Below are 19795 nucleotides of genomic sequence, written 5' to 3' on the forward strand. Positions count from 1 at the left end.
GTCATTTGTTTATGCCCTTGCGTTGATTGTTGTAAGCTCTATCTCAGTTGAAATTGAAATTCTAAAAAGCAAGAATAATATAATCAATATGGATGAAGGAGGATGAGGCTCTTGTTCAATAACCATTGAATAAGTCTTGTTGAGAGAATGAAGAGGATCCATAAGGAGGAAGTGTTATTGTAATTGTCATTGAGATCTTTGAGGGAGCATGTTTCAAGTGTTTGAATTTTTGCACAAATAAGATAAGAGAGCAATAACACTTTGGTATGTGCAAGAAGGGGTTGGACGAAGTGAATCGAGTTCATCCCACATTATCTTCAAATCAAAGAAATAGACAAAAAGGTTGTGATTGCCTTGCTTTGTGGAATGTAGGTCTTTAAGCAAGTTTGAAAATTGGAAAGGATTGCCTTTGGTATAACGATCTTGCAAATCTTTCCACAATTCCACCGCATAGTCAAAGCAAATAGTGCTTTGAGAATGTATTTATAATTTTCATACATATAAATATTATAATGATAATGCATCATAAACTTAAGAAGCAAAATATCAGTTTAACTACTCTTGTACATACAAAGAGTTCAATATTAAGTTTCCACTTTCCAATTATAAGTTAACTCCAACCATTAGCTTATGTTTGTGTCAACTCCTCTTGTGGCTGCCTAAGAACATTTCAATGGAAAACGTCTTATTCTTTGCAGCACAAACACAATTCTAAGTAACATCTCTAATGGAAAATCAAATTTGCTAATATAATGTTCATCACTTAGTTCCAAGAAAGCACAAGTAATTTTCAAACACCTACCATCCATCATTGCCATTTGCATATCAACAATCAAAAGACTTTCGTCGTTTCGCGCTACTTGTGTTTTTCTTTTCATATTTCACTTCTTCGTCAACAAAATTCTGATCCGACACTTCTACAAGAACCAAACAAAACTCAACCGTGAGAATTAAGAAAGTCGTTAAACAAAATTAATCGTAGTTAACTATGGATTAATTAGACTAACCTGTATCGCTAGAAATCATATTTTGATCATAAATTTGAGATTCATAAGAAATTTTCTTCCGATGGCTTAGACTAACAACATGTTGAGATGTTATAGGGGATGGAGACACTGCACTTTCTTGTTTGCTTGAAGATCGATAGTGTTGAATCCACGGATTCGCGATTAAATCATTGCGCGAATTACCTCTACTCATTTGAGGATTCTCGCGTTCGAAATTCATCTTTTGCCAACAACCTCCGCGAAGAACCTTGAACTATAATAACAGAAAAAAAAAATAGTTAAGAAATTTTAAAATTAGGAGAATTTTAATTAGTGTTAGAAAATTTTGAAATTTTGAAACCTGGCCAGTAGTAGAATTTCCTGTTTGCTTAGAATCATATAAATCATTAACAAAAGATGCTTCTATTGACTTTATATACATGCTGTGTTTTTCATCTGTCCATTCTTCAGTTTCTCTAATTCCCTGTGATTTAATCAAATTACAATATATAAAGTTAATTATTGATAATCATAACCCAGTCATGAATATTAGTACAATCTGCATAAAAAATATATTTTTTTTTATGCTTTTACTTATACAAAAAAAAAATCAAACGGAATATTCTTTATTTCTTTTGTGAAAAGATATTTTTCGTTTCAGATCAAATGTAACTCACACAAGCATGAATTAATGCATGCAGTTAGATATATAATTCTAAATATGTTTCAGAAATCATATAAAAAGTGGTATAATTGTGTAAATATATTTATGAAAATTAATCATTTAATTTAATAATTCTTAAATATTATTAAATTTAAGACGGTCGAGTTGGTCTAATCTACTGGTATTAGTTTAAGATCCATGAGAGGGCGTTGGTTCAAACAAAAATTAATTGTTTTATTTGAAAATGGTAAATTAAAGTCTTTTATTAGTAATTTAATGGACACAAAAAGTCTTTCATTAGCAATAATAGCATAAATAAATACTATATTTAAGAGAAACATTAAATATATAAGAAATATCTAAATTTATGGCAACCTCTTCAAATGCATAATCAACCCTAAATCTCTATCTTAATATCAGTCACATATAACTTTTTCAAAAATCCAAAAAAAAAAAAACATATAATATAGGTCAAATACAAAGGAATAATTGATAGTAAAAATATCTAAGTAACTTAGTGTGAGAAAGAAAAGTACCTCCATAAGTTTCTTCAAGGGTGATATAGAGAGAATGAATCGGGTTGACTCGTTGTGAACTCGTCCGAGTTAGAAATTGGGTTCTTTCTATTTTTTTTGCTGTGTTCTTTGTGAAGATGAAGAAGGATGAATAAATGTGAAATAAAAAGAGAAAGAGAGAGAAAATAGAGACGGTGTTGTTTGTTGGAACAAAAAGAGAATGCAGTTGTATACACTTTTACACGTGTCGTGGGACCAATTCATTGCCACGTCACTTTTGTCCTTCTTCCATAGATATTTTCATTGGAGCATCAAAAATATCTGTTATCTTTTTTTTTGTTTGATCCAAAAATAAATATCTCTTATCTTTCTACCTCACATTTCTTCATCTTATGATAATATCATAATATTTAATATTCATGTGGCGTAGACATTACTGAACTTCAAAATCCGTCAACCCCTTATATATATATATATATATATATATATATATATATATATATATATATATATATATATATATATATATATATATATATTTCAATGAGATATTAAAATGATGTACTATGCTTTCTGGACCTGTTCTAGATATTTTATCTGTGCATCTGTACTTTTGCCTGGCGAAACTTCTTTTGGAAGTGGTTGAGTGAAATAGCTTCAAAACGACAAAACAGATATTTTTATTTTATTTACAATTTTTTTTAAAATTAACAGGCGATAAATAATTAAAAAGTTATATTTGAAAAAAGCTTTTTTTTTTAAGTTTTCAAAGTTTTGGTTGTAGTATATGTATATGTTTAGTTTGTTAACATGTTTCTTTAAAACATTTATTAACATTTGTTTATAAAAAAATGGGCTCAATAATTACAGAACATGATAAGCTTTTCATAAAGTATCCAATTCAATTAATGTACTGTTCAGTTGAACTTATCGTGTGCAAGCTGTTAACCTGGTCAAGTTAGATATGTTTGGATTTTTTTAATTATTTTAACTTATCCACAAAACACAAATATTTGCATGTCAACGAGCTATCTTTAACCTATTTTCTATAAAAAAAATCGAGATAATTGATTAAAATTTATAATATAAAAAAGTTGTTCCTATTTTATATCTTGTTTATTAATATATTTTAAAAATTAATCATTTTATATAAGTGTTTTACGGTAGAAAAAGAAGAAATATTTAAAAGAAAAAAAATTCATTAGTATCCGTTAATAAGAGAGTGATGATTCCAACAAAAAGATCTGCAAATGACTGGTACGCCACATCATTACTAGCTCCGTGTTTTGCTAAGTAGTCAGCACAATCATTCTCTTTCTTAAGAGTATAGAACATTTAAATTCGTCATTCCTTGAGATTTTAATATTGTGAATAATCGCTACATACTAGTGCTAAGACTCTAAGATAACCTTGATAACAGAGTTGGAGTCAGAAGAACATATCATATCTTTGATGACAAATTCTCAGGTCATACACAAATCATGATATATTGTCATCAGCTCAACATGAAAGATTTTAGAATAATCAATAGTATCCGCAAAAACGTGAATCCAAGCATCATTAACATTTCGAATCGATCCACCAAAATCTGAGACGTCGGGATTACTGAGGCTACTGCCATCAACATTCAAAATCATATTCCTACGTTTGTGTGCATTCCACGTGGTCGTTTTTGTTGGATGAGACATATTATGCTTGATAAAACATTTAACCAACAAATTAGCATTGTTTCAAAATATAAAAAGATACAACTTCATTCGCAAGATACTGTTTGTTCCTAGCGCGCCACCACCATCCGCAAGCAGGCAAAAAGATAGAGTCGATATTGATGTCATGACTAATCCAATCGTATAAGATATCCCTTTGGAAGAATAGTGGATCCAAGAAGTAAATAGATTTTCAAAAGCGAGTAGCAAATTCACAGTATTTCAAGTAGTGTAGAGTCGTCTCAGCATTCTTATTGGATCTACGACAAAGATTCGTTTGAATTATACCACGATGATACAACATTCATCTCGTAGGAAGGACTTATGTAAAGTCGTCCAAAGAAAGAATTTGACTTTCTCAGGAGCAAGAATATGCCACACATACTTCCAAGAGTTATTGTCTTCCAAGAGTTGTATTCTAAAATTCAAGTTCGGTGAGCCATTTATGACCATCCTGAACAGTATATATACCTTCTAAATTGCCTTTTTCGATTAACCAATCAGATTAGAGAATTAAAACAAATGGGAAACTTTTTTAGGCGATCACAAACAACTGAGGGAATATTAGAATATAATGAATTGAATTTTTAACTTCCGTCCAAGTAAACATCATTCACTCATATTTTCAGATCGAGGAAATCCACAGAGAGAACCTACTCTGCTAATTTTCCTACTCCAGGCGAATTAAAAAACCAGAAAGTGGAGTTCCCATCCTCCAATCTAAATTCAAATACATCTTTAAGAGCCGAGAGAATTTTCATAATTGCATTACAAATAACTGATCTCAATTTCTTTTTTATATTAAGAAACGTTTCATCAATTATATACTTATCCTTCAAAATTTAGACTCACATGGAATCACAATTCCATCGGAGATCTCAAACTAGTTTACACAACATAGAGGTATTAATCTCTCATTTTTTAATCCCAAAACCACCTATATTTTTGGACTTAGTGATTTTATTTCATCCAATAAGATGTACACTAAAATTTGAATTACCTTTCCATATAAAAATCCTAATCACAAATTATCAGAACCAAATCACTTGCTTGAGATGGAGGAGATGGAAGTACTCAAACCACTTGCATATAACAAGTTTGTTTATCATAATAATTAATTTAATTATGATTTTAGTTCTCATTTTATTATGATAGGTAATATAGAATCATCCATATAGATCAATTATGCCATATTGAGTAAATTAAATTAGAAATTAAAAAATTTATGAAGTTGAATATAAAACTTTATGAGAATTTTTCACAAATTTGTGATATTTTATTTTTAAGAGATTAAAGATAGTAAGATAACAGTAAAATAATTTTATATTATTATTCAATAAAATTCATTAATCTACAATATCATCAATCTAATTCTAAAATACAAGCGGAATACACGTTATTGATGGGTTGACAATCTAAAATTATTTTACATATTTCTTTTTTTTTTAAAGCCAATTATTTATATGCAACATCATTTGTATTTTTTAAAAACGGTGCATTATTTTACCTTGTACCAATACTTTTTAAATTCATATGCCATTTTTGTTGTAGTTTAGGATTTTGGATTCAATTAGAGAAGGTTGGGTGGCATTTTCACAAACGTTATAAATAAAAGAAAAGGTTTAAAATGTTACTATAAACAGTAAAACAGACTACTAAAAATTACTACCGTTCCTCTCTATAAACAATAGTAGCACACACAGCAAACCCACTACAAATTCAAAATCCGTTTGCTGGATAGAAAACAACGACCGGGTACAACGAATTGTACTCTTTACAGGCATTTGAAGCTTTAAAAAATGAAGCCAGCAAAGCTCACAAGAAAGTTAAATAATAATAATTGTTCAATGATAATTATAATGATGGGTCAATTGAAAATGTGAAGCATCATCATCCATTACCTCCTCAGATCCTGATTATTTCCCCTTTTGTTAAGGCCTTCCGAAACCTTTCTGATTTTGACATTTATTTCTTTGGTTCATGATATTAAAGAAATGTACATTCTCAAGGAGAAAAGGGACTAAAGGGTAATTTATGTCGCTGTTTGATGCATGCAGCTACCAAACACACCAACAATTACTTTATAAATTTTTAGAATATTCAACAAAAATCATATATTACTAGGGTGTAACCACCGTAATTATTTGTTGTTTTGCAAAAATTCAATCAAAATATCTGTATACCAGCAAAACTAAGAGCCAAAAATTTTTCTAATTAACAGGATGATGGACTGGAATTAACAAGACTGAAGTAGAACTGCATATGAACAGAATAGGATTGACTTCGTAGTTTGAGAGCTTGGAAACAATTAAAACTGTGCAACCTGGCATTAACTCCCCCAAGATTCATGATCTCACTCCAGTCTTGACTGCATTTAATTATTGATGAGCTTGCTTTCTAACATTTAGTCATTTACAATCTTCAAATGCCAGGCTTACATCAATAGAATACAAAACTCGGTAAAAGCAAAACAAGCAAGTTTTGCTTCAAGTTTCTGGCTTCTGTTCATTTTCTGTAATGACGACATCTTGCAAATCCATTTGCCCTGCATGAATACAGTGTGTTAAAATATATATGCCGTAACAATAACCAAGTTGAACTAATATTGGTCATACTGGAAGAACTAAAGCTACTGAGAATAACTGCTATTGTTACCAAATTCTATTAGTTAAAAACATTTCTTCTTCACAGGGCATATTAAAAAACTTTGCTGCATACACGTTTATTCGCACTCCAGAAGAAATTAGATTGTGCAAAAACTTGCATGACTCAAGTTACTAGTTTACATATGTGCGTTAAGTATGGAAGATCATACCTAACAAAGAAATCAAAGAGGGTGATTTTGATGATCCATTTACTCTGATATCTTCATCTGCAAAATATAATGTCAAAATCTGAGGATGAACACTAAAATATTAAAGCAACAAATGACAGTTGTTTTAGTTAACAAATATTGGCCATATTTTTGGTCATCCTAAGGTGCAGTTATTTTATTTGTAGAGTATCTTCCCAGGCCATGCTTACAACAATTGGAGGATCAACATTTCTTACTTAATATAAACTTAAATCCAGGAAATCATCGGCCAAAATTATGATCTGTTCTACAATAGTATGAAGCATCAAAAGTTACATACCTGTAGCTCCAATTGATTTAAGGATGTCTGATTTCTTATAAGTGTATCCTATGAAATTAGTGTCTTTGGATGTCAACATCTGCAAGTGTCGAAAACAAAAATAAAACATCACTACTTCGCAACTTTAAATAAATAGTAAATTATCAAAGGAGACATTAATCACACATTGTTTTCTCCTGTTATAAAAGTTGCGACATTAATCACACATTTATGCACCAAAACTATAGTAATAGATAACTCTGTTTCTTTTGAGAAATGGAGAGAATCCTTACTCGCATGTAAGTTCAAATACACCAGCAGATGTGCTAGATTTACAAGACAGCGAAGGAACATTTCAAGAGGAATAAACATGACAAAAAATTAAATTAAATTTAATGACACATAAAGAGAAGACAAATTTCTTTGAGTAGGCCTTATTTATGCAATTGAATACAGTATTGCACTATTGTTCATCTTTTATCAAAATAACCTTCATTGATCAGTAAATATAACAGGAGCCAGACATAATTCTTTTTTTAAAAAGAAAGATGAAAGCTTAAAAAAAATACCTTTCTCCAAGGTCCCATTGTTTCAGTTACGGATGGTGGTCCTACCTGCCAATTATTGAAATCACAAGTTTAAATGTTGTTAAAAAGTATGGAAAATAGAAGGCATAAATCAACTACAATGTTCAATAATATCCAAAAGCTACCAGTTTTGGAAAATATTCTTTTACCGACTCAGTGTCTGCACATGATAACAAAACTGAAAGGAAAGGTCCAGATAACTAAGATGTGGATCCCATCCAGTGACATGAGAGGGGAGTGGGATGTGGACCCTTAAATAAAAAATGGGTGGGAGGGGATTTTAAAATGAAAAATGGGAAAAGAAAAGTTTTAAGGGTGGGATTTGAAACCCGCGAGAGAAAAGAAATTGAGAGAATCCAATATATAATAATACTTCTCTGGAAAGATTGGGGAAACAATTTCAAAGAAAAAAAACATAAGATTATTTTAATTTGTCTTTATCACTTCAAAAACTATCCAATTCTTATAGCACCAACAGCGGCTACTAAAGCATTTCTCCACTTGCTGAGATCAGTTCGATGCATTCAACAATATAAGGTCCTATATTGAATCACATCTGAATATAAACCATTTAATGCTTGGATCACCAATTCTTAGAGCATCGTTTAGGAACGTTGCTCATTAACAATGTATTAGAGTTTATAATCCATTGGTTCGGAGTTGGATCCTTGTTACCCCTTTCTTAATACAATCTTGAATTCTTGTTTGAAAAGGCAAAGTGGGGTTTATGTGTCTTCCATGCAAGAGATCTGAGGCTGGTTTTAATTAAACAGTAGCAGCAACGATAATTTGCACTGTGATGATCGTGGGACAAAAATTGCGAGAACACTTGTAGCTAAACCATTTAAGTTATTGTCTTGCACATGCATAATGACACGTTTTCTTTACATATTTCATACGTTTTTAAAACAAATCATTTTAGAGCTTACAAGAAATTATAGCATGTGAATAAATTTCACTCATTTCCAATGCATAAACTTTCCTGTAATTATGTACTTACATCAGGAAACTTCTCGAAGTTTTGTGTGTCCAAGTCTCCAATGACTGTAGGTTTATATGCAGCCTCCGATTCATAAAGCATGTCCCACTGAATACCCTTGAACCATGGATGAGCCTGAAAAACAAGGGCTAATATGTTAGTATTTTAATAGTATTTGGAATCTTCTAACCACATAACACTAACTGCCTGACTTTTGAGGAATCATCAATTTCTTAACTAGAATATAGTTAGTATTTTAATGAATTGCCATAATAACTAAGCTATGCATGTTTGGTTTCAGTAGAGTATCATAATTGATTTTCCTTCCTGTCAAGCATGATTTTAGTGAAAATAGGAAATTGGAAGCAAACAGGAAAAATGCTTCCTGAAAAGGACTTGGGTGTTATGGGGTGTCTAAGCCCCACATCAAGTAGTATGGAATGCTGGGCAGAGTATTTAAGTAGTTTGGCTTCCCCTTTAGTAGGTACTGTTGTTTTTACGGGGGGGTTTCCCAAGTTCTTAAATACTTATCCCTTCCCAATGCACTTTTTACCAAATCGACATGTTAGCTTTTGTAAATATTTCTTTGGTAAATCAAACATCCTGTTTAGCTACTGTCATGCAATCCAAATCTTGATTTGTCTAAGAGTGATAAAGTAGCTTTTACACAGTTAGAAATTTTACTGTAAGTTTTACATCAAACCAACTTTTAAAGTGAAAAACACTCTTAACATTAATTACTTTACTTTAAACTCAATTGTAACCCAAACAATTTGGCAAAAATAATTCCATTCAAAATTGCATTATAGAGCAGTCGCCCAAACAAACAATATTCCCATGGGAGTTTTTACCTTTATTTCGTCTACTCCCCTCGTTCCTAGTCTCGTGTCAACATCACATAATAAGCTACAGATGAGATCCTTAGCTTCAGCTGATATCTTGGGTTCTTCGGGGAATTTCAGGCATGCTTTCCAATTCACAATCTGACACAATACAGGAATACCAGCTTGTTGGAAATAATTAATTTAGAAGATATAGAAAGGATGGAAAATTCAATCAACCCCAATACCTTCCGGCAGGTCATCCTTGGATCATCAGAACAAAATGGAGGATATCCAACAAGCATCTCATACAAGATTGCCCCAAGAGACCACCAATCACACTCTATTCCATACCCCTTCTTGAGCAAAACTTCAGGAGCCATGTAGTCAAGAGTTCCAACAGTTGAATATGCCTGATTTAATGTAAAAGATGATAAAGTTAACAGTCTTCGTAGTTTAAACATCAAACAAAATAGGCTCTTAATATTAGCGGAGGAGTGATAATTTTTTAATAAAAGTTAAAGCATTTTTGGATTTGATTATTCTCTGTTTTTGAAGTAAAAAGTGTTCCCCGGAAGATTTTTTATTATAAACAGTTTCCAGTACCAAAGAAACTAATTCAAACAAACATTAATCCATATACTTCAACTATTTGTCAGTTACACCAATAGGTACACATTTCATACAGGGGAACTTGAAATGGGGGAGACTCACCAATGCACGGCGATTACGTTTCCACTGCTGTAATTTTTCCTTTGGCATCAACCAAGGGGAGACAAAATATCCTTCAGTTTCACTAGTTGATTCTTGACCGTTAAAATCTTCATTTTCTAATAAAATTGTTGAATACTTGTCATCAAGAGTCTTACATAAGCCGAAGTCTGAAAGCTTCAAATGACCATTTTTATCCAGTATAAGGTTATCTGGCTTTATATCCCTACAAGCAAAATACCACTCAGCATAGCAATATTTAACTCAATAAATTTTGGAATATTCCTCCGGATACATGTTAGTATGTTAAATATAATTTTATATAAGTTAGGTAAATGTGGCTTTGGTGATTCTATTTTCATCACCTGAAGACCCTCTTTAACATATTATTGGAAGCTATGTTATCAATCTCGAATAGCGGCACGGCGCGGCCATCTCTAAAAGTGGAATGGACCAGGAGCGGAAAGCAGAACGGCCAATATTTAAGTGACGCAGATACTAATATAGTTAATATTAATAAACACATAATTCTCAAAAACTAAAATAAATTAATCAAAATGCATGAAGTATTCATATTTAGAAATAAAAGTCAGAAGTCTCGAGGAAAACATATTTGCAAATGTCAATAAAATTCAATAAAATAACTTTGTTATCCTTAAAAATTTAAGGGTAATATCATTTACGAATGACGCGGCTAGAGCGGCCGCTTTGACGTGGCGTCGTTATGAATCCAATCCCATTATTGCACTCGTTCCAACCAAGTCACCCATATGTGACGGAACGGCACGGCCTAACGCGGTTTTCTTGATTTTGCTGTTCCGTGCCAAGATAACGGCTGGAACAGCGGAGTTTAATAACAGAGATTGGAAGATCGGTTGGCTGTACAATAATTTAATTTAAGTCATTTCACAGCAGCATAAAAGTGGGCAATGACTGAACAGAGTGTTCCTAAATATAGTCCTTTATAATCTGATGACAAGCTAAATTATAAATTGCATAAGCTCTACTCAACATTTGCATTCTTATTAGTATGGTAAGCTGCTTGCATGTAAGATACTTTTTTTGACTAATTTAAACAAGCAGGTGCTTTATGTTTGTTAGACCAAGCCATAAGCTTGGCTACACCTTCCAAGTGTTCTCTGCCCACAATTCATAGTCTATTGTGCATAAACTGGCTATTGCCAACCAATAATAGAACAAAAACAGTACAGTTCAAAAATAGTCATACCTATGTACATAGTTGTGTTGATGTATTGAATGGATAGCAAGAATACTTTCAGCAATGTAGAAGCGAGCAACATTTTCAGAAAGAATATCTTCTCTCATTAACAGTGTCATAATGTCGCCGCCAGGTAAATATTCCATGATGAGATATAGGAAATCTGAATCTTGGAATGAATAATGGAGTTTTACTATGCATCGGCTATCAACCTCTGCCAGCAAGTTCCTCTCAGATCGTACATGTTCCACCTAAATTAGAATGACATTGAGATGTAAAAATAAGCGCACTAATTGATTCCAAACTCCAAAGGAAAGAATAAATTTATAGATCATTCCTTTCACTCTTGCATTGAAATTCTTAACCTGTATAATTATTGAACCCAAAACTTCCCATGACTGATTTTATTCTATTTTTATCCACAGACAAAGCAGAGTAGTCAATCCCAGATAGCGGCGTGGAGCAGCCGATCCTAAAACTGGGATAGCGTATAGCGGGATGGCCGCTATGTGATCTTTATTGGACAAATTACATGAATAATGATTATAAACATATGATGTGCAGAGGGAAGTATGAAAGTGCAAAGAGAGGTGAGGGAGGAGCTTGTAATTTTTCTTTGGAAGTGTAGAAACATAGGTGAAGGAAGGTTAGGGTTGAGTCTCAACTCAAATTTGATTGAAAAACCCAAAATTACTTTTAAAACACTTAAAACTTAGGAGGTAAATTTGGTTTTTCAAAAGGGAAAAGGATAGCGGGACAGAAACCACTTCGGGCCGAGAACCCCTCCGCCCCCGCTACCCGCTATTTACCCTATAGCGGTCACTATAGTGTTTTGCACCGCTAAGGCTCTTCCCATAGCGGCCGCTATAGTGTTCTGCACCGCTAAGGCTCTTCCCATAGCAGCCGCCTCCGCTCTCCGCTATAGCGGGATAGTGCCACTATTGACTACTCTGGGTCAAAGTACAAATGGCATCAGCTTTCTGACAGTTTAAATAAAATTGTAAAGCAACAGACTGCTAGAAACAGCAGGCAGGTATAAAGAAGAATTAAGTTTGATGATTGTACAACTCCTTCTAATAAAAATATGGTTACAAAAATAAGATACTATTTTCTGATAAATGAAAACTAGCAAGGCATCCCAGCTGTGTACATTAATGTTTGGAGTTAAAATTAAGTTTTCCATATATAAAAAGTAAAAATAAAATCAAACCATCACAGCGTCGGTTAGTTTATTTAGGGAAGTATTAATAAAATCAATTACATGGAAGAAATAGGGCAAAACGGATAAATCATGTGGTTTGATTCTTTTCTGCACTAACTGGTGCAATTTTGAATATTAATGCATTAAAGTCGTGCATGTAAAGTTTGACAGACGGTACCTGCCCACGGCTAAGCATCTCTGACTTCTTCAATTTCTTCATGGCAAAAATCTCTCCAGAACTTTTACCACGGCATAACCTAACCTACATTTTTCAGAAAAGCTAACAACTTACAGTGATGCATGAACATACTTTAAGTTCACAACAACCAAACACCATCCAAAAAACTACAAGTTTATAAAGTAAAATTAGCACTAATCCACTGCTTAATTGTGTTTCCATACCTCACCGAAAGCACCTTTACCAATTACTGTTAATTGCTCAAAGTCATCAATTCCAATTTTACGTCTTTGAAGTCTCATGTACTCGGTTTCTTTACGTTCCAAATTCCTCATCATCACTTCCTGCTCTTCCACTGGTAATTGAGATTCCTGCACTCTCCTTTGAAGCGCTCTACGTCTGAAACAGATCAATAACAAATTTCAAATAATTAATAACACTTGATATTACATATATACAAATGACATTTTTATAATCACCTATCCTACCAACTTACATATAAACCATATTGCTTAAGTGCAAATAATCTTATAATTCACCTGATATACCAAATTACAGATAAACTATACTATTGCTTAAGTGCAAATAATCTTATAATTCACATGATAATCTAAAAACCTATTTCTATATGCTAAATTTTTGTGCTGTCGCATCAAAGCCATAAAAATTCAGAATGATATCATTCAATAAAGAAATTGCCAAATGAAGCATTAGATTAGAAATCTAACTATTTTCAACTCAATTCAAACATAACCATAAAGTGATTAAAAATAACATAACAAAAGATAAATTGATAAACTCGTGCTGAAGGATTATCGATTAATTTGCAAAGATTTGAAACTAAATTTACACATAGTATTAAATACCGAAGATCACAAAGTGAAAGTAATCAATACGAAAAGGAAAGGAAAAAATCTAATACAGTGAAATGCGAATAGTAGCAGTAGTAGTAGGTAGGTAGTTCGGTAGCTATGTATGTAATTGTGTACCTATCTTTGCGATCCTGCAATCCTTGAAGATAATTCTTGTAATGATTCTCGATGAATTGCTTAGCGGCGGCGGCTTTCTGTTTAGTAACCGGAGAAGAAACCGACACGTCGGCACCGGAGTCAAAGTCACCGCGATCATACTTCATGTTAATAGCTCCAAGCCTAACGGTTCCATCGTAACCGTCCATTTGGATCGCCGATCACGAGATCTGTGATTGCGACGACGATGATGATTAATCCGTGAAGATTCAACACGACGGTGTTAGTAGTGAGGGAGTTGTTGGAGAGAGAGAGGAGTATTTGTTGGGATTGAAAAAAGTGCTTCAAAGCTGTAGTGAAGCTGTCTTATCTGTAACTATGAGTTGTCTCTTCTACAAATTTAATATTTAAATATTACTAGAAAACTAGCTTAGTAAAAATAAAAAGGGAAGAATTATCTGAAATGTTTTCACGAGTTTTTCTTTTTAAAAAGTTGGGTAGTTTAAGAAATTATCTTAAACATGAATTATTTTAAAAATTGAGTTGTTTTAGTAAAAAAATCAGAATATAGTAGTAATTTCTCTTCTTTCTTGTTTTATTATTTTGAGAAAAAATAGAAATAGATATATTTTTATACCAAAAACTTGAAAATTATATTTAAAAAAACAGCAAATCATTTTAGAAATTTGAAGAATAATTTTAATTTTTACAAATTTTTCAACTGTCTCGTGTCGGATACCGGATTGATCGTGTTGCTTAATATGAATAATATAAAAAAAAAATTAATAATCTCAAATATTTCTTTTAAATTCATAGATAATTGAATTTGATCGAACTTAATTAATATTTTTTTATTATAATATTTATAATTTAATTATGATATTGTATATTCACAAAAAAATAAGGAGATATAATATAAAATTTTGAGTGTTATTTAAATTATGGTTTAAAATATGATAATAAATAAATTAATATTAAATGTTATTGAAAATATTATCAATAATAATAACATTTTTTTAATAATAAAAAATAATTACTATTTGATAGCTTTTTTTTAAATAAAAATTTAGAAAGCGAATGTTCCAGAATTTTTATAAAAAATGAGTCGATTCTATGAATTTAGTTTAATAAATATTAAACTCACTAAATTCATTTAATTTATCCGTCAAATTAATTTAACTAAATCTGTTAAAAATTAAAATTTCATCAATAAAACTAGACTTTTAAAATAAAAATGAAATGCCAATATAATTTATAAAACTGTGATATTTTTCTATAGTTAAAGCGCTATTTGTAAATTGTTTACTTTAAAAAAAATCATAGTTTAAGCGTTATGTTTCAATTATATAAATAAATAGTTGGATAGTGGCAATATGTGAATACCACAATAAATTAAAACTGTTCTTTGAATACCACAATAAATTAAACTGCTCTTTGAATAAATAAAACCTAAATGACAATATTACGATGGATCTTATATTAGGTTTCAACAAATTTGAAAAATTAATTGAAGTATATTAGTATAATTGTTGTTGTTGAGAATGGGTAGGGTGGAAGTGCGCATCAATTTGTTCACATGAAAGTGGTAAGAATATTTGGAAGTATTTGGCATCCATCATGATAGCAGATTCTGACTAAGGCTTTTGTCGGCGGAGATTCATGTATATCAAACAGAAGCAGGTATGGATCCACGTTCTACTAATTGTGCGTCACATTTGTGGCACCAAGTCGTTCGGTTGAGACGTATTGTAGGTAGAGCTGATAAATGGGCATTTCTGTTTTATTTATATCCGTCTATTAAAAGTTTGGAAAAAAAATGATGGAGTAGGTTAGATATTGGGAGTCCGGATAAAACGTTAACTCGCATTTTATCACTGTTTCATCAACAATTCAGGAGTTTAATAGAAGGAGTATTTTTATTCTTAAAGTTTTTTTTATGAATAATATATTTTGTGAGAGACACATCATATATTTATCTAAATTTTAAGGTGATAGATGTATAAGTTCTTTTTGAGGTGATACGTGTGTAAGTTCTATCACTTATAAATATTTAAATTTTTATTTTTTTAATCAATGTGAGACTTTTTCACATTTTATTTCTCAAAATTTTCAACTCACATTTATTATTTTCAATAGGTATTGCACATTTTAGATCTAAAAATACACAATTACGATAATATTTTTGTCCATAAAGGAGGGATAAAAAAGGGTGGGGCGGGATTGACACGTTAAAGGATAAAAGCATAAATTCTACCGATAAAATTGAAATGTCCAAAGAATCTTTTTTATTTTGCCACTCCCTTATTTATAAATCTATAATCTAACTGTTCAAATTTACGTAGTGTTGTTAATGTTTGATTTGATGGTCTACAAAAATTTAATTGTGATGTAGTAATTGTGTGGAATTTAAATTTGAGTTTCATAACATTAGTTCAGTTGGTAGTTATTCATAAATATCTTACAAGAAAATGTGAGATTAAATTCAAAATACCCCATTTATTTATCTTTAAAAAATAAATTTCATTCAAATTTTATTTAAAAAAATTCCGAAAAAAATTCAACGGAATAGAGACTACGGTAACAAGTATGAGTGATCCAATCCAATCAAATCACTGAAGTCACATTTCAATTCTTTAACTTTTGAATTAATTTCTAACTTTTATCCAATGCACAATAAATTGACAAAATGACCATTCAAATAATAGTAACTTTTATTCAATAGTGAGATTGTAAGAAATTTCTCCTAAGTTAATTAGAAGTTCTTAGTGTGTTAAATTCTTTTGACAACTTTGAATTACCTTTTTTTATAAATAAAAAAGTATTATATATTAAATAGAGAATAAGGGATACTCTTCCCACAGACAAAGATCAAGTAAGGTTAAAATAGTCAAGAGTGGAATTGCAACCAATTATACATAATTGTGCAACCATTACCTCTAATACCTAAGCCATGTTCAAAATAAATATTTTGAAATATTTTTATAAATTTTGATTTTCACCTCTTTAACATGTGACAATTTTCCACTTGCAATAATTTTTCAAAACCAAGTTTGTTCACCGAAATTTTAAACGTGAAAGGATAAAATTATTCATGATAGACTAAAGATAAATTATATATTATTCATTTTGTTGTAGGAAAATATATTAGGGTATGATTAAATTTTTACTATTTTGATATCTCAATGAAAATATAAAATTCTACATTTATTACTATTGACGGTTATAATCAATAATTTAGTTGGCAATCATTTTCTCAATATTAATCTAATATTCAATATTTGGCATATACAACTTCTCTATTTTTATATAATTTTCTATAATAATAAAAATATAGTCATTATTATAATTGTCATAAGTTTTCTTACCTATCTGAGCATGACTAGTTTGCAATATTTATATATGAATAGTTTTATGTATGAGATAAATTGCTTACTTATGTATATGATATTTGGATATTGCATATATATTGAAAGCATATACATATTAGAGGAACATGTGGTCGTGCATTACATACGGGCTATTGGAGAGCACATCAGAGAGGTGGCACGAGTGTTCAAGAATGGAACCATTTTATCTCGACCGTGGATCTTTAAGTCTCATTGACGGTATAGATACGTGTAACCGTAGTGGTGTAAAATATAACATCCTAAATTTCGAAATAGATAAATCATTAAATAATTCAAATATTTATCATTGTACACACCTTTAAGATTTCACTCATTATAAAATAATACTTATTCCACAACAATCATCAATTAAGGTAAAACATTCTAATACACTTGTTATCGCATGCTCACATTCACTTAAAGTATCATCGCAACAAAAATCATCAAATAAGCATGCTTCATAATAATTAAGTCTCATTGAAATACCTTATTTGAATTAAAACAATGTGACAAAAGTCACCACTATAAGATAAGCTCAAACTATCAAGAGTATAACATACACCTCTCGATTAGCAAAAACACAAACTGACACCTCTCGATTAGCAAAAACATAAACTGATGAAAAAAACAATCAAACATTCTCAACCCCGATGTAACAGGATCATAGCAAGACTTCTAAACAACAATGAACTATACGAAGTAACTCTTGGAGGTAACTTCCACTTACTGCAACAAACTCTACTCATGAGTATCTGCAAGATGTTCACGGTGGACAACATCAAAGCAAAGAGGATGAGAAACAACAAACCAATATAAACAGACTAAAGAATGGTGAGGTAGAAAATACACAACAATCACACATTCATTACACATCTATCAACAACATATTCTCTCACTCAAATCATGACAACATTTACATGATCGCATACAATCATCAACATCATGTATGCAATATACTCAACAAGTCACTCATTATACATGTGGTACCATTCATGAACACTAAAGTTCATCTCGTTCTCGCTCCCGATCCCCACCATGGGACCAGAGCACGGAAAATCGTTACCATCATCATAGGTAACACTTCACCAGTTCCCATATAGAACTGTTTAGTCGCTCTCAATCCTCACCATAGGAGCAGAGCAACCAAAGTTAGACTGAAACTCGTACACCATGATGCATAACTCTCAACAACATGCATTATCACAAAAAGGTTCACCAAAGGATCCTCATACAAATCTCACCATTTATGCATCATACATGATAATCAATCCATGTCTTGACATCAATAAACAACAACAAACGGCAACAACTCAACAAATGTAATTTCATAGGCATTCGTTCATGTTACTTCACAAAAACAACAACACGTCATCGTATAAACATAACAATTTACGAAGTTATTCATCTATTCCACAACATATATTCACACATCACATCAACAGGTTTATTTTTCATATTGAACATCACCAAACAGCAACCAATCGTCGTTGGCGTTGGAAAATTGGTCGACAATTCAATACAAAATAGTAATTCAACATCGTCCCTCCTCGTTGAGCGAATCCTTTGCTCGCTAAGCGATACATTTCTCACTTAACGAAAGTCACAAAAAACCAGAACCCTCACTCTGTCACGTTCGCTTCAGCGAACACCGCAACTCGCTAAGATAACTTTCGTTAAACGAATTCACCCTTGATAAGCGAACATGTTCATACCTGGAAAAAAATGCAGAACACGATTTGCCTCTACAACAACCTCAAAACTCCCCCAATTCAATCCCAAGCATCCCCAAATGCCCAGAAAATTATCCCACATGTTATAGCATCTTTAGGACATGTTAAATCACATAATTACATCATTTAATTCATTTAGTCTCATCAATTTATGTTTACCTCAAACCTTCCAAACCATCAAACATGGTGGAAAACATCAATATCTCAAAACATAAAATAGTACACATATAGGCACATGAAATTCATCAGTAAAACAACCAACATAAAAACTTCATAGAAATTCAGAATCAATCATATCTCAATTATCCTAAAGAGAGTAAAGATCTCTCATCTCTACCCCATCATATAATACACTTGAATTGGTAGTCATTTCCCCCCTTACCTTAGACTTCCAACAATTGATGATGAATCAAGCAACTTCTATAGCGCCCTCTTCAAAGTCCTGGCTTTTTTTCTTCTCTCTCCAAAAGCTATTTCTCTCATTTTGCCTCTTTTCTCAATTTTTACGTACTGATAAAACTAGGCTAATTTTCTCTTACTCCCAATATGTCTTTAGGGTTTTCTACACAAGTCTTTTCTATTACCTAATTAACCCTTAATTTTCTTAATTCACACAATTACCCCCAACTCCCTAACTTTTTATTCCCCTCTATTTCTCCAAATTCTTCATATTGACCAAATTCTATCATGTTACTATTTTATTTAATTAATTCAAATAAAATATTATTTATTGTAATAATTCATTAAAATTCTAATAACTTTTAAACAACTAAATCAACCTCTTACTCTCTATATACCTCTATTATAAGGATACTTACCCTCATAATCACACAATAATAATTTAAAAACACCAATTGATCAAATAAATTCTAAATAATTCAATTAAATTAATTAATCGAATTTGGGGTGTTACAACTCTCCTCCACTTAGAAAAAAATCCGCCCTCGAAAATTATCTAAAGGAAATAGAGTCGGATATGACTCTCTCATCTAACTCTCTAGCTCCCAAGTTATGCTTCCACCAGTTAGTCC

At 31.5% G+C, this 19795-nt stretch overlaps 2 protein-coding genes across 2 annotated transcripts; both read right to left on the minus strand.

Moving 5' to 3' along the window:
* Positions 1–531: 531 nt before the first annotated feature.
* LOC127093883 (cold-regulated protein 27) lies at positions 532–2539 on the minus strand. The gene is made up of 4 exons (XM_051032779.1): positions 2187–2539; positions 1348–1470; positions 1008–1260; positions 532–917 (listed from the first exon to the last, which is right to left on the minus strand). Exons 1-4 carry the CDS (start codon positions 2190–2192, stop codon positions 826–828), a joined length of 474 nt encoding a protein of 157 aa, XP_050888736.1. The 5' UTR covers positions 2193–2539; the 3' UTR covers positions 532–825.
* Positions 2540–5892: 3353 nt separating this feature from the next.
* LOC127091410 (uncharacterized) lies at positions 5893–14023 on the minus strand. The gene is made up of 12 exons (XM_051030042.1): positions 13670–14023; positions 12905–13079; positions 12681–12764; positions 11311–11552; positions 10086–10308; positions 9620–9784; positions 9402–9533; positions 8572–8685; positions 7554–7598; positions 7006–7084; positions 6687–6743; positions 5893–6416 (listed from the first exon to the last, which is right to left on the minus strand). The coding sequence occupies exons 1-12, from the start codon at positions 13855–13857 to the stop codon at positions 6358–6360; spliced, it is 1563 nt and encodes a 520-aa protein (XP_050885999.1). The 5' UTR covers positions 13858–14023; the 3' UTR covers positions 5893–6357.
* Between the last annotated feature and the right edge of the window lie 5772 nt (positions 14024–19795).

Source organism: Lathyrus oleraceus, chromosome 6, assembly GCF_024323335.1.
Source record: "Lathyrus oleraceus cultivar Zhongwan6 chromosome 6, CAAS_Psat_ZW6_1.0, whole genome shotgun sequence".
Classification (NCBI taxonomy): Eukaryota; Viridiplantae; Streptophyta; class Magnoliopsida; order Fabales; family Fabaceae; genus Lathyrus; species Lathyrus oleraceus.

What these genes read in the sequence shown, in the direction of transcription:
- LOC127093883 (XM_051032779.1), bottom strand. An exon ending in GAAATTCTACTACTGGCCAG is followed by an intron (nt 1,261 to 1,347) that starts GTTTCAAAATTT and finishes CTGTTATTATAG; the next exon opens with TTCAAGGTTCTTCGCGGAGG. An exon ending in TATGATTTCTAGCGATACAG is followed by an intron (nt 918 to 1,007) that starts GTTAGTCTAATT and finishes TGGTTCTTGTAG; the next exon opens with AAGTGTCGGATCAGAATTTT.
- LOC127091410 (XM_051030042.1), bottom strand. Translation starts at nt 13,857, where the DNA reads ATGGACGGTTACGATGGAACCGTTAGGCTTGGAGCTATTAACATGAAG. An exon ending in GTAAAGGTGCTTTCGGTGAG is followed by an intron (nt 12,765 to 12,904) that starts GTATGGAAACAC and finishes TGAAAAATGTAG; the next exon opens with GTTAGGTTATGCCGTGGTAA. An exon ending in CAACACAACTATGTACATAG is followed by an intron (nt 10,309 to 11,310) that starts GTATGACTATTT and finishes TTTTGCTTGTAG; the next exon opens with GGATATAAAGCCAGATAACC.